Here is a 13,619-nt window from a genome sequence, read left to right on the forward strand (position 1 = left end):
AACACCCTTCTGAGAAAACTCTCATGAATCATTGCTGTGCATCTGGTGAGAGCTTGTACCATACAAGTGAGCACAGAATACATAACCGAAAAGTGTCGGCAGACGGACAAAAGCTAAACACCATCCACATGTTGTCTTCCTTTGGAACTAAAATAGTAACTAGCATGGCTATACAATCTTAAAAGTCCAAAGAAAGCATGTCAAATGCAGTATCCACAAAGGCACAGCAAAACTAAACTGCAGCGGCCCGACGCAAGCAAGGTGAGGTTTGTTTTTTTTGGATGCGCGCCAATCATGTCTGCGATCGACAAATGATCCAAGTCAAAAGATTCATGCTTTCCGGGCCCCCGGCTATATTACAAGGTTTCGCAAAGTGATCTACGAACAAGGTTTGGAACATGTTGCCTTTTGTTTAAAAAAAGATATTTGCGGATAACAAGAGGATTGTAGATCGGTCGCCGTTCAAGTCAAAGTGTTTATCACGTTTTGAGCAAGGGGGAGCCCGGTGTAGATTTGATCATGTCAAGAGTCATTCATTTTAAATCCATGGCCAACACAAGGATGGCATACGGAGTATTACACATGTCGATCGATGAATCGTTAAAAGGCCTATGTGGTAGTCTATCCTCCAATGATATCAGTGTCCAGCCTTACGCTATTCCGAGTCACTGGAGTATATCGGCAATGTTGAGTCATAAAGTAATAATGTATAAATTTGGCGTGAAAAAGACCCATGCTTCCTCACAATGCCTAAATGCAACCATGAACTATGTGCCCGCCCAGTATATACAGTGGAAAAAAAAAAGAAAAAGAAAAAAAAAGGCAATGTAATTAGAGCCGTCACTTCCTGGTGAGGCTGACCACAAAATTGACTGGGTATCAATGAGATGCCACAGTATGAAAAGGGAGGGAAAAAAAATAGTCTTTTGAGCAAAAAACTCCACCCCGCAGGCAATATCCAAGATGCAATAACAACTTCCCTGCCCCCAGTTTTTCTTTTCTGCCTAAATGTAAAAGCTGAGGAAATTGGCCAGCAGGTAGTTGTAGCTCTCGTTTCTAAAGTTGTCCGGAATCAACTTGGCATTGTTGGCAAAAAAGTTCATCAGATCCTGGTCCTTACTCCACTGGGGCCAGTACATTACGTCCTTGATGCCGACGTTGGGGTCAAGGTTGTAAATGAAGTTCGTGTAATAGGAGACGGTGGTTCTGCTCGCGTAATTGGGCAAAATTCCGTAGAAGATTTGCAAGAGATCACTGCCGTGGAACGTTCCCAGGATGGGGGTACCGTAGTCATAGCTGGAAAGGTACGACCATGAGGGGACGTCCGGGTTCAGAGTCGAGCTGGCGAAGAGCATCAACCGGCGCGGCAGATTGAAGGTGATGTCGCCCAGGATGGCTGCAAGGCGCTTGAACTGAGGGTAAAACTGGTTATTTGTACCGGTGCGAAAGGGCGAGCCCGCGCTTGGGTCGTTGGGGTATGTGTCTAACAGAGCCTGGATCTTGCTGACATTGGTTGCTGGGAAGTAGAGCTCCTTGATATAGTTGAGCAACAACTCGGGAGTAGTGATGTTTCTCTGGAAGAGTGAGAGAAGCGTTCCCTCATCCTCCTGGTCGCCGATGATCATAGGCACGGGGTAATATCGCTTCCCAAGGAGTAGAACGTCAGGGCTGGCTGTAAGAACCTTGCCGTCAGGCCTGGGGAGGTATGACAAGGCTACTGAGTTGTAGCCCAGGAATCCCGGGGGCGCGGTGACTGCCTTGAGGAATTTCTCGTAGGGGAGGGCGCGGAGACATTTAAGCGTGTCGGCCTGGCCCGAGCAATCACCCGCCTTGACCACTTGGTTGTAGACCTCCTTGCCTTTGGGGCAATCTACCGGATCAGCAGGGATGATGCTGCCAGAGTTCATGATGGCACCGCGGAAGAGCGGCTTGCCCTTGTAGGTAGCGTTACCATCGTACAGGGCCATATGGTCAAACACCGAGATGGCGCCAGCAGACTCGCCCCAGATGGTGACCTTTTCGGGATCGCCGCCGAACGCCTCGATGTTGTCGGCAACCCACTCCAAGCCCAAGCGCTGGTCCAGCAGACCAGCGTTTGCAGAGCCCTCAGCCAAAATCTCCGCGCCAGGCATAAAACCAAAGCCTCCTGTGCGGTAGTTGACCGCCACAAAAACGAAGGGCTGGCCTTGCTTCATGGCCCTCTCAAGGATCGGTGTGCCAGAGTACATGGCGTTGCTACCAGCCTGTTCGAAGGGGGTATGTTGTTAGCGAGCGTCTATGTATGCGGCTGGGGCAAAAAACGACATACCTCGAAAGCACCGCCATATATCCAGAAAAGCACAGGCAATTTATCACCAGCTTTGACACCTTTAGGCCTCTGCACGTTAATGTTCAAGCAGTCCTCGCCTGCGAATATGATTGTCTGTAAAAGCCCCTTGCTGAGCAGTGTTCCAATGAGCTGCGTCAACACACCGCCACTCTGGGGTGATGCTACAACCTGTGGGCATTGTGTCGAGACGCGCGATGAAGCGTCGAATTTGCCGAGGGGCTTTTTTAATGGCACGGGAGGCCTCATGCGCAAGTCGCCGAGTGGGGGTTCCGCGAAGGGGATGCCCTTGAAAGACTCGACATTGGCAAGAACTGAGCCCGTGAGTATAGACCCATCCTTTAGCTCTACCTTGGGTGTCTCTTTGCGTGCCTCAGCATCAAGCGCCACGCCTTCTCGCAGATCCAATGGCACTTCGAGCCCGGAGAAATCTAGCCGTGGGAAGCTTGGGTCTAGGGGCGGCAGTTCCATTCTTATAGTTTGGGCCTGCATACTGGCTTTCGCCAGCAAAATGGCCGAGAAAGCCGAGAGAACGGAGGCTTTCATTGTGTGTTACCCTCTTTAAGCGCTTGGGGGTTTACACAAGGGGTGAAGCTGTGTGGGTAAACAAATGAGGGTAGTTGAAGTGGTATCAAACCTCAGTTAAGAGGCGAAACGTGTAACAACGAAGGATGATGGGCGAGTGTCTGAGAAGGCAGCTGACGAAGACCAGAAGCACATCGGGTCAATAAGGGAGGGATGAGTGACGGGATATATATACGCATTGCTTGCTGGCAGAGCACCATTTGCGTGTGATGGATGTGGGTATGCTTAATACTTTGACAATGGTGGGTACTACATGCAGCCAGCCTGACTGGGCGACTAGACCAGTTTGGCCGAAGATCCCCGAGTCTCTTCCAAGAAGGGAGCCTCGATTCCGTTTTGCTGGAATCCGCTATACGGGATCATTGACGACGCGCTGCACTGACAGGAGGAAAGGTTCCCCTGCCATTGGCATGGCCGCTAGGTCATCCATCAGGAAGAAAGCTAGCAGGAAACTTCCAGAAGTCAACTTCTCAAGTTCAGACGAGAAAAATGACAGGCCTTGTCCCTCAATGTCCTACATGGTAAAGGCTACTGGACTAGGATAGCATTCGCAAGTCCTGCTCTAAAGCCCGGGAGTCTTGAGCGAGTCCATGAAAGCCAGGGTAATACGGATGCCAAGGCCAGTCTGTTGAGGTACAACCCTTTTTTTTTCCCCTCGTAGAGAGCACGTCCCAGACAACCTTTTTTTTCACGAAACTGCCAGGCAAGGTTTAATTAAGGTCAAGCAAGGGCAGCGACCAGGGGGTTGTGCTCGTTTGCCCTGGATCTTTTTTTACAGTAGTATACCAGGTGGTCCGCATTTCAACGAGAATTTGGTCCGGGGAAAGGAGCTATTTGCCTACTTGGGCCAAGTTCACCGTGTGGTGTGGGTGCTGTACAGCAGACCCCCCGACCATTACGGAGCTGGGGCCGAGTGCATTTGCATGGCGGTCAAAGTCATGGAATGGCTGGGAATGTGGACGCGCATAATAGTGCGGGGGTATTAAGAGATTGGCCAACTTCAGCTCTGATTAGCGAAAGTCATCGCATGGAGAACAGCAGAAAAATCCCAAAAAAAGAAAAAGAAAAAAAGTATCTTAAGTGCTTAGCAACGTGCTCGCGGGCCGTTGTTGAATTCGCTTGTCAATTTCTCTCCCCCTGATTCATTCAGGTGGACATCGGAGAATCAACGGCATGGAAAATAAAAAATAGAAACAATACGGACTTCGCTCTCGGATGGATTTGCAACGGGACGCGCCACAAAGCTATGGGAACTTGGCAAGCCACTCGTCGTTAGCCCGGTCTTTGATTCGCGCAGGTTGCGTCAACGGCAGGTAGCCGGGACAACTAGGCGCAACACGGGAAAAGAGAAATGTCCCAAAATTAGGATCTGACAGGCGCACAGTCAATATGCAGGATGGAAGTAGGAGGGTAGCGAGTTCCGATGGCACATGCAAATAAATTGAACTTGGTGTGTTCGTGAGCCTGACGAGACGATCACCCCCTCTTCGATAATGTTGGTATTCATGAGGGGAAAATAAGCAGTACCTCGGCAGACTTTCAATCTATGAGTTGCAATCGGTTCGAATGATTTTTCATGTACTGGATCAATGCGCCAATCAATACTTGGCTGCATTGTCAAGTATTTGTGATTGCATTCATGCCGGAATGGAAGGAAGACGAGAGGAAGTATGTTGAGGTAAAGTTGCGTGTGGGTTACCTGACCCGTGCTCGGACCCGGATCTGAGCTTGTGCGGTTCGGTTTCAGGGATTTTTTTTTTTTTCTCTCTGGTTCCTTCTCTGTGTGCGTTTTTGGGTCTTTTTGCTCTTCTTTCCTTCTCTTTTAGTTGACAAGCCTAGCTTCCCTTCCCCCTGTACCTGCCCTTTAAGTGGATTCATGGGGGGCGCTTAAACAGAGCTTGGACCGCCAGATCGCAACGTGGGGGATGTCCAAGCGCCCATGCTACGAGGTTAGATCCCTTTCGTACCTACTTGGTTAGCCAGGCACTGCTTGGGCTTTGCGTACAGTACCACCAAAAAGGCCTTGCCAAGAACTAACTAGTTATTTCACGTGCATGCGACTTGGATTCCACTTCAGGAAATGAAAATAACGGTAGTTGACGATGTCGTATCGCGGGGTACCAGGAAAGTTGCTCACCTGACTGCCGGCTTTGTTGATTGATCTTGGGGAAATACTACCTGCCCTTGCTGCCCTAGCTTTATAATCGTCCAGTCGAAAAGAAAAGCAATAGCAAGCACGGATTAATTCTGGCAACAACAATAAATCTTGTCATGGTAACAAGCGGACAATTGGCGTACAGTATACGCACGATTGCGGTCGTAACCAACTCGCTTACATACTTGGGTAGTCATCCTCATCACTAACTAACAATAGATTTCTATTCGTACACCCTTGAGGCCTTCGATATCTAGATCAAATGAGTTATGGCGTCCGCCCTTGGTGCAGCAGCGATTTGTACGCGGCATGGCCAACGGCAGCTGTTTGTACGAGGTATATAGGAAAATATCGAAATGAAAGTTACGCTATATACGGGTGCGTCCATATCGATACGAAAACGAACGCAGAAACGCGGGGAGGGAATCTTTTACAAGACAGACCCAGACCTAGACGCGCACTCAGACTCGCACATTACTGTACCTTGATCCTGGAAGTTTAAACAATACAAGCAAGTACGCAGTAGGAACGACCCGCTGAATAGCCAACCATCATGTCAATCATGGGCAGCAATATTGCCCGTTGATAAACCTTCCTAGTCGGGTCTCTTACCCGACTAGGGTACCATTATTGAATCCTTGTCACAAATCTTGGTCAATCGTGAGGGTAGATAGTTTGGCTTTGTGCCGAACGACCGAATCCTCCAAGCCAAGAGTCGCTTGACAGAAGGGGTATGGAAATCATTCAACAACAAAACAACAAATAAAAACAAACAAAAACCAAGAACACCTGATAATACTTACTACTACTGGATGAAATGTATCTTGAACTCATAAAAAGAAAGGGCCCTTAACATCCGGAAAAAAAATTTCCTGCTTCATACAAGCTCGATTCAACGTTACAAGGCGACAATCTTGGGCGGGACGGGTAAAACCACGGCTGCTTCATTGCTCCGGATCGACCGGACCGGGTGACGACTAGAAAAAAAAATATAAAAAAAGAGCATTGAATCACTAACCTATCTAATGAATAAAAGATCAGATGTAGCAGATGACGACCCTGCAGTGAGGGTTAGTGGGTTAACGTCGGCCGTCCAAGCTTAATTCTTAATGTAGGTACGATCGGGCTCGTTCTGCCCACTTTAGCGTCAACCAGCTGCAGTCCAGACTGTTTGTTTGATTGTACATGACGCAAAGTTCAGATTTCTCAAGGGGTTGGGACGATCACAGCCCTCCCTCAGTGACCCGAAAACCGCCCATTAACAATCAATCAAATCATCAATCCAGATAGTGAGTAGATAAAAAAAAAAAAACATCGGCTATCAAGTTTTACCAAAACTGTGGTTCCCTCCGATAGTTATGCACACCATTACAAGTCCACGTTTGCGCGTCCGATCACGGAGCGGTGCTATTTTTTGCGACGGGGGGAAAAATAGCCTAGCTTTCATCAGCCTTAGATTGAGTCACCAACCAGCAAACTTCATACGATTCTTTTTTCCCCCTTTGTCCCAACTTTTCCATGACGAATTCTCCTTGGCATTTTTTTTCGATCTTTTTAGTTTGTTCTAATTCTGGAACGCATGCCACACTCTGTTTTGAATGAATCAAAAACTAGAATTCGGAATGCCGCCAACCAACCACGTCCTACTCATCCTGATGCCCTGGGATCCAGACTCGGCTTGGCTAGCAAGTCTGGCCAACGCCAGCCCAGGCATCGAGGTGCATAGCTTCAAGATTAGTTATCGAGACGAGAAGATACCGGAGGAGGTGCCCGCTGATTTGTGGGCAAGGACGACAGTCCTCTTCACGTGGAGATCGTTTCCAACATTAGAGATGGTCCCTAATTTACAGGTGGTCCAAATTTTGAGCGCCGGGTCTGATGTACGAGATTTTGTCTAGAATTGTGCATGTTCGTGATGTTCATTAAGTTGAGAAACAAACATGCTGATCGGTTTGGGTGCAGCATCTACAACGCGTTCAATTGTTCAAGGAACAGACTGATATCAAGTTCTGCACCGCCAATGGAGTCCATCCGTAGGGATCCCTTCCTTCCCTTAGCCTGTCCCACACAACCTTCAGATGCAGGATCATAACTCTTTTTTTAGCAGCCTCTGCTGACGACACACCAGACCCCAGATGACCGAGTGGGTGTTTGCAACATTTTTAGCCTCTCAGCATCAGATCCCTCAGTATCTCGAGTACCAAAAAGCTCGCCACTGGGAGCTTTCCCAAACCGACGAGGATGTCGAGGATGCCGTGGGCTTGCGCGTCGGAATCCTCGGTTACGGATGCATCGGCCGCCAGTGCGCACGTGTCGCTCGCTCGCTGGGCATGGATGTGTATGCGTACACCTTCCACGAGAGATCGACCCCTGAGTCGCGCCGTGATGAATCCTTCACCGAGTCTGGACTGGGGGACCCTGAGGGAATCTTCCCATCCAGGTGGTTTCACGGGGATGAGCAGCTGAGCGAGTTCCTAGGTTCGGGGCTGGACCTGCTCATCATTACTCTGCCACTGACCGAAAAGACCAGGAAGATGATCTCGACGGACCAGTTTAAGCTTCTCGGAAAGAAAAAGGCCTACTTGAGCAACGTCGGGAGGGGTGCGATTGTTGATACTGAAGCACTCATGGAGGCGCTCGACCAGGGATTGATCAGAGGCGCTGCCCTGGATGTGACGGACCCTGAGCCTTTGCCTAGCGATCACAAACTCTGGGACTATAAAAACGTCATCATCACGCCTCATGTGAGTGGGAATTCGTACAGGTACAACGAGAGGGTATGCAAGATCCTCCGGTACAACCTTGAGCGGATGTCCGAGGGGAAGGATCTCGTCAACGTGGTGAACAAGAAGCTTGGCTACTGAAACAAAACCTCGGAATGGATTGAAGAAGGATGTTCTTATCAAACAGCCACTTTTAGTAGCTAGTAATCAGGTTTGACTCCCACCCAGTATCAATGAAGATGGAAACGCTAAAGTACCTGAGCTCCTATTCAAACTCGACCCACCGTGGTATTTACCTGCTCGCTTAACTGCCTACCTGCCTACTTTGTTGTGTACATACTTTTTGCACAAGTCTACCCCTTTCCACGTCTAACAAGTACTCAATGCAGGCACAGACTGCATATAGTAAATGTGACTGCTGACTACTGAAAATGACTGATTGATAAAGACCGCCGTTAAGAATATACAAGAAATAATTTAGAGATATTATAAAAAGAACTTCTACTCCCAGACTTCACCCAAAGACGACCTGACTCAGTTTCCGTCCGACTCTGCCAAAAATATACCATTGTCGTACTCGAGAGCACGACAGACGGGGACATCGTAGACAGTCTCCATGTAGTACATCCTGGAGCCGTCAACTCCCCAGGTCTGTCCGTTCTGCAGCTTGACCTCACACTCCTGGAACCAAATGTCGTCAAACTTGGCGAAAGGCACCCGGTTGGAGTTGACGCGGAAGTTCTCGACGATCCACTCTGCGTGTCGGCGGCAAAGAGGCTGGCCGTTTGTGAGCTCTATAACGATTGAAAAGGGCTGGTCTGCGTTGGTCATTGTGCTGCAGGTATGAGAGGATCAGCTTCTTGAACTAGACTGTATGTTGCATATATCACAGAACTGGGTTTGTCATATAAAGAGCACACTTACATCCGGCCCTGCGTGCTGCTCAGTGCTTCCACCACGATGTAGATGTTGTCACCAGGGGCCACTTGCGAATAAATAGTCAGTCATACCTGTCATAAACTCAACAGAGCCAGTGAATGAACTTACCAGGCATGCTAGGAATGTCATAAGCCGCATCAGGGATCCACTCAAACCAAGCCTTGGACGTTTGGGAACCGTTCGCGTCGATCTGTATATTGGACGCACTTGTTAGTCTTTTTCCTGCCATATAAAACAAACATAAAAACAAAACAAACCTCAGTCGTCGTGCCACCCTGCAGCAGCGCAGTGCGACAGTTCTCCCCGCCGTCGATGCCCATCCACGACGCGGCAAACTGCGGCGTCCGGTTCTCGGTGTGCCTGATGTCGAGAACCGGCGCCGTGAGCCACCCGGACACGGACGAGACGAGGTTGTTGGTCGGGGCGTTCTGCATGGCGCCGCACCAGTTGCCGCTGTAAGAGATGGCGTTGCCCGTGCCGCTCCGTTTGCCGCCGGTCATCGGGTCCCCCTCCCCAACCGTTACGTTGCGCACGCGCTCGATCGACGACGGGCTCAGGGGCCGCGGCACCAGCTTGATGCTGGCTGGGTCGATGGGCTTGGCTCCTTCCTCGGTCGTCACAGACACGACTTTGATTTCGATGGCGGAAGTGGCGGAGACCAGGAGGAGGAGGGATAGGAGGAGGGAGCGGAGGAGAGAAAAGTACTGCATCTTGGCTTGTTCCTCTCTCGGATGGAGTTTGTTCAGATGTGGTCACTCGTCAGAGGAGGAAGACGAGAATAGCAGACGAATAAAGTGAAGGATAAAGAAGTGGAGGGTTCCGTTTGCTGGATAGAGTGATTGCCTATTCGAGATGTTCCAGTTCACTATGGAAAATTTACCGGGAAACGGCAAGATGCAGGTGCAGAATATATTATTGCAAAGTAGTCCGAGCCGTGCGAGGCGCAATAGAGAAGCGAGCTCGTCTAATAGGGTAATAGCAGATAGATATAAAGTCTCAGAGCGTCGGCGGAAGATCTCCTTGTCAGCCGGAGGATTTGATTCAATTTGCTGATACATGTTTAAAGGGCGGGAGACAACACCACTTTTATATCCTTTTTCTTAATCGTATCCAAGACCGAACCTCGCGACTATTCCCTTGTCATAGCTTGTTGACCCGCTTACATCTACATCTCTAGATCCCTTTGAGAATATGAGAATGCTCAATAGAGAAGGGGAGAGATCACGAGGCATTCAATTGTGTCCACTATCAGGCGACGAGCTGGCTGCTGCCTCCCTGAGGACACCCTCCTTCGGCCTGAGACGGAACAAACGACGACCTATCATGACTTCCAAGACCAGACCTACCACCGCGCCTCTCGAGGCATATTTCCCACATTTGCAAATAGTCTGATGGGAAAAGGGGCTCGCCGTTGTCTAGACTCACCAGTCCCCCACGTGCGACACCCTCAGCAGGCACTCCATGTTCTCCCGGCAGGCAACCTATATCTCCCACAATGACAACCACACAGCGCGTCCCGCGGCTACAGATATGTTTGTTATGAGGGCATTTCGACGATCCCTTCCCCCACGAAAGTGTTGGTGACAAGTTGAGTGTTTCCTCCGTGCCACAATCAGTCCCCACCGCGCTATTGACAGCTCGGCGTGGGAGTCAGAATTTTTCAAGATAGTGGCTTGGAGTCTTGCCAATTTCAGAGAGAAACCTAAGCCGTATGCAGCCAGCCTGTGGGTAAGGCTACAGGAGCAGGTCGTCCTTTCCCATATCCCTGCCCAAGCGGGCCGCACATCTGTTTGACACGGCGTGCTTTGAGTGTTACTTGGGCCGCCCCCCAAATGAATGCAGACCCAGTGTTGGTGATAATGTCGGGGCGCATCAAGATTGGGGAACTGTCATAGAACCTTGGCTTTGATGCATGTTGGGGGACCTTGCATATGCCCCTGTCGCTAAGGCTGTTCCCGGCAGTGTACAGGTATACAAAGTGGCAACACCGTATCCAGGATTCTGTACTGGACGGAAAGACGAGCCGAGAGCATGGCCTTGACTGCTGCATCAATCTAGGCAGACCCTTCGGGTGCGAGTCCCTTTCTCCAAGGACACCACAGGCAGAGGTGGCGGTACTATCTTTGACTACACTACAAACAGTAACAAGAGGCTGAGCTAGGCAGAATGGGCTGCGCCGATATTCACAACCATATACCGAAAAGGGCAATCTAGAGTGGGCTTGCCTGGGGGGCAGCTGAGGTAACTCAGCGGCGGCTATTTCGGAAAAACGAAAGCAAGGCCCAGTTCGGCGTCATCAGGTCTCAGCAGGGCTTTTTGGGTGAAGTGGTTCCGGCATAGCACCTCTGGGATATAGTCGCCGGCAGCCAACTTGACGTGCGTGCAGCGGGAAGATGCGATATGCAAGGGCAGGGAACAGTGGAACGTGACGCGCATGTCTTGTCCACGTGGATATAAGGGAAATCAGGCAGGGGGATGGATGGGGCGATGCCGGCCGCACCGGGGTGTAGGATCGGGGCAAAGAAACTCGTATGTGTGCAGTACAGCCTAGTGCCAAGCCAATATTGGTTTAATTCTCCGAGTATCCAGTCGAGCTGAAGGGACGGACAAGGGAGCAGAGGTAGAGCTAGCAGCGTGCTAGTTGATACTGAAACAGGTGGAATGGGTTCACAAAGATAACTTATTGTACATGGGGTTGCTGTCATTGAACCATGGGGTGATATATAAAGCACTGGGAATTACTAAAAAAAAGGTTTACAGATCCTGTTCACAATTGATGCACGCAGGGGTACTTTGAGCAGCGATTGCAGAATAGTGCGAGATGCGACTTGTAATATAAAACTATCAAGCAAGTAGGTATGTATTTAAACAGCAAGAAGTAGGTTGTATGATAACACCAAGTTGAGTAGATAAGAATGTAGATGGGTATGTGGATAGGTAACCCAATAAGTAGGTAGGTATGTGAAATATTGTTACAAAAAAAGGGTCCAGCCACTTATCCACATTTGTACTGGCTGAATTGACTTTTTGGGTGTTGTATGTGATCACGCAGTCCCTTTTCTACGTCGATCGGCCTGTGCCTCGAACGGGTTCGTACCCGCTTGACCTGACGTAGGGCGGGCTGATCAAAGATAACCAATCTCGTGTTAGCCTTGCCAGAAAAAAAAAGAGGAAGAAAGAGAAAAAAAACGAGTCGAGCTGACTATACCAACAACAGGCAGGATTTTCAAGAACTCACCGAAAGTAATTCCGCGCCGCAACAATCCCAGCAGTTCCAATGGCGTAGGCACCGAGCATCTTTGACCAACCCGGATCGCCGTATTGAGACTGTCCCACGGCCAATGCGACTAAATCGTACACGAGACACCCCCCAAAGATCCAGTCGCTCTTCGCAGCCAGGGATGCAAAACCCACAGCCGTCAACGCCTGGACCGCCCCGGACGGGCGTTCGTGTACGAAAAAACCGGCCGCAGTGTTGTGCAGCAGGTCAAGCACGCCAATTCCAGCAAATGTCTCTGCTACCACGGTGTTGAGGATCGAGCGAGTCGAGTCGAGCCGCATTGGCCGCAGTCGACCAAAGACGTAAAAGAGCTGCATCAGGCTGTTGGCAATGACAAAATAGTTGGAGGTCTTGAGGTCATTGTTGCACCAAAATATCATCCAGGCGGCAATGCAGAAGTTTCCTGCGGCATAGTATGGGGCAAAGTCGACCATCTCCTTCGTGTCTTCCTCCTCGGGATCAGCATGCCACAATTTCCAGAGCCATGCGGCCTGAAAAATCTGTTGGGGGAAGAAAAAGGCACCGATAAAGTAGGCCTGAGGAGAGAAGAATGACATGTTGGCATCGTGCACCTGCTTCATGTTGGGAGATGAGCCATAGATGCCATATTGTTGTGCCGCAAAGTCCACGACAAAGCTTAGAGGCGCTAACCAGCGCGCGGTCGAATGTGGGATTCCCATTGTGCTGTAGGGTGTTATAGCGACCAAAAGAAAAATAAAAAATGTTAAAATTTAACAACGGAAGATTTGGTTGTGAGGCATTGAAAATTAGATGCAATTGCAAATTAAAGAGAGGAGTATTATCTATATGGGCAAACGGACATCTCTGACTTCATTGTGCGCGAGATCATAAAGCAAATGATCGAGTCATCACTGGAAAGTAGTGACATCAACATTTTAAGTTGGAGATCATAAATCGACAGCGGACATGGGAAAACACCGTATTGCGGTGCATGATTTAAACCCGCTAACTCCGAGCATCTCCAAATTGCGGGGGACAAAAAGTAAGTGGTAGCCCGCGATTTCAAACCGGGTTGACTTTGTTGGGTAAGGTATTTGGGTAAATATGTCAGTATATTTAAAACAAGAATACTAGTCTGAGTGCTTTGCAATTGATTCCTTTTAATTGTTGCTGTTATTTGAATGCATTGTTTGTTTCACGTAGGTTTGTTTTTCTTTTTCTTTTCTTTTTTTGCCCAATATTCTACAGTTCGTAAATAAGTAGATTCGCTGATCTGCTCTTGAACCTCAACTTTTACGCTAAAGCTGCCACAGTTTCCATCCACTAATGCGTGACCTGGTAGGCTCCGGGTTACTTACCTTGATCCCTGATAACCTCGGTACAATGTTCCAAGCCGCTGAAACGTAAAACAATCGATCCAAGCTTGGAAAGCTCCTCTGGGCTCTTTAATGGCGCGAAATTCGACAAGGCGGTCGAAGTGAGGTTGGGAAAACGTGGGTGCGGTTGGCCTAAAGACAGAATTGATGATATCTATGAACTTCAAGCTACCCTGTATTGCAAACGTGCCTGCTGACTGCCTCTGAAAGTGACTGTTTGATAAGACGTTATTTGTTTGAAGTAAGTCGTTTTATAATCCACTAAAAAAGCTGC

The 13,619-nt window shown here is 49.2% G+C and overlaps 4 protein-coding genes across 4 annotated transcripts; 1 reads left to right on the forward strand and 3 right to left on the reverse strand.

The window, feature by feature from the left end:
* Positions 1-738: 738 nt before the first annotated feature.
* Positions 739-3,630, reverse strand: PgNI_09034 (uncharacterized protein). Its single transcript, XM_031129024.1, has 2 exons — positions 2,309-3,630; positions 739-2,243 (listed from the first exon to the last, which is right to left on the reverse strand). Exons 1-2 carry the CDS (start codon positions 2,870-2,872, stop codon positions 1,005-1,007), a joined length of 1,803 nt encoding a protein of 600 aa, XP_030978523.1. The 5' UTR covers positions 2,873-3,630; the 3' UTR covers positions 739-1,004.
* Positions 3,631-6,387: 2,757 nt separating this feature from the next.
* Positions 6,388-8,034, forward strand: PgNI_09035 (uncharacterized protein). Its single transcript, XM_031129025.1, has 3 exons — positions 6,388-6,946; positions 7,029-7,099; positions 7,195-8,034. The coding sequence occupies exons 1-3, from the start codon at positions 6,665-6,667 to the stop codon at positions 7,928-7,930; spliced, it is 1,089 nt and encodes a 362-aa protein (XP_030978522.1). The 5' UTR covers positions 6,388-6,664; the 3' UTR covers positions 7,931-8,034.
* Positions 8,035-8,063: 29 nt separating this feature from the next.
* On the reverse strand, positions 8,064-9,767 carry PgNI_09036 (uncharacterized protein). The gene is made up of 4 exons (XM_031129026.1): positions 8,986-9,767; positions 8,837-8,918; positions 8,714-8,774; positions 8,064-8,624 (listed from the first exon to the last, which is right to left on the reverse strand). The coding sequence occupies exons 1-4, from the start codon at positions 9,436-9,438 to the stop codon at positions 8,324-8,326; spliced, it is 897 nt and encodes a 298-aa protein (XP_030978613.1). The 5' UTR covers positions 9,439-9,767; the 3' UTR covers positions 8,064-8,323.
* Positions 9,768-11,533: 1,766 nt separating this feature from the next.
* On the reverse strand, positions 11,534-12,863 carry PgNI_09037 (uncharacterized protein). The gene is made up of 2 exons (XM_031129027.1): positions 11,967-12,863; positions 11,534-11,849 (listed from the first exon to the last, which is right to left on the reverse strand). The coding sequence occupies exons 1-2, from the start codon at positions 12,686-12,688 to the stop codon at positions 11,789-11,791; spliced, it is 783 nt and encodes a 260-aa protein (XP_030978612.1). The 5' UTR covers positions 12,689-12,863; the 3' UTR covers positions 11,534-11,788.
* Between the last annotated feature and the right edge of the window lie 756 nt (positions 12,864-13,619).

The sequence above is a fragment of the Pyricularia grisea genome, assembly GCF_004355905.1.
Source record: "Pyricularia grisea strain NI907 chromosome V map unlocalized Pyricularia_grisea_NI907_Scaffold_6, whole genome shotgun sequence".
In the NCBI taxonomy this organism is placed as follows: Eukaryota; Fungi; Ascomycota; class Sordariomycetes; order Magnaporthales; family Pyriculariaceae; genus Pyricularia; species Pyricularia grisea.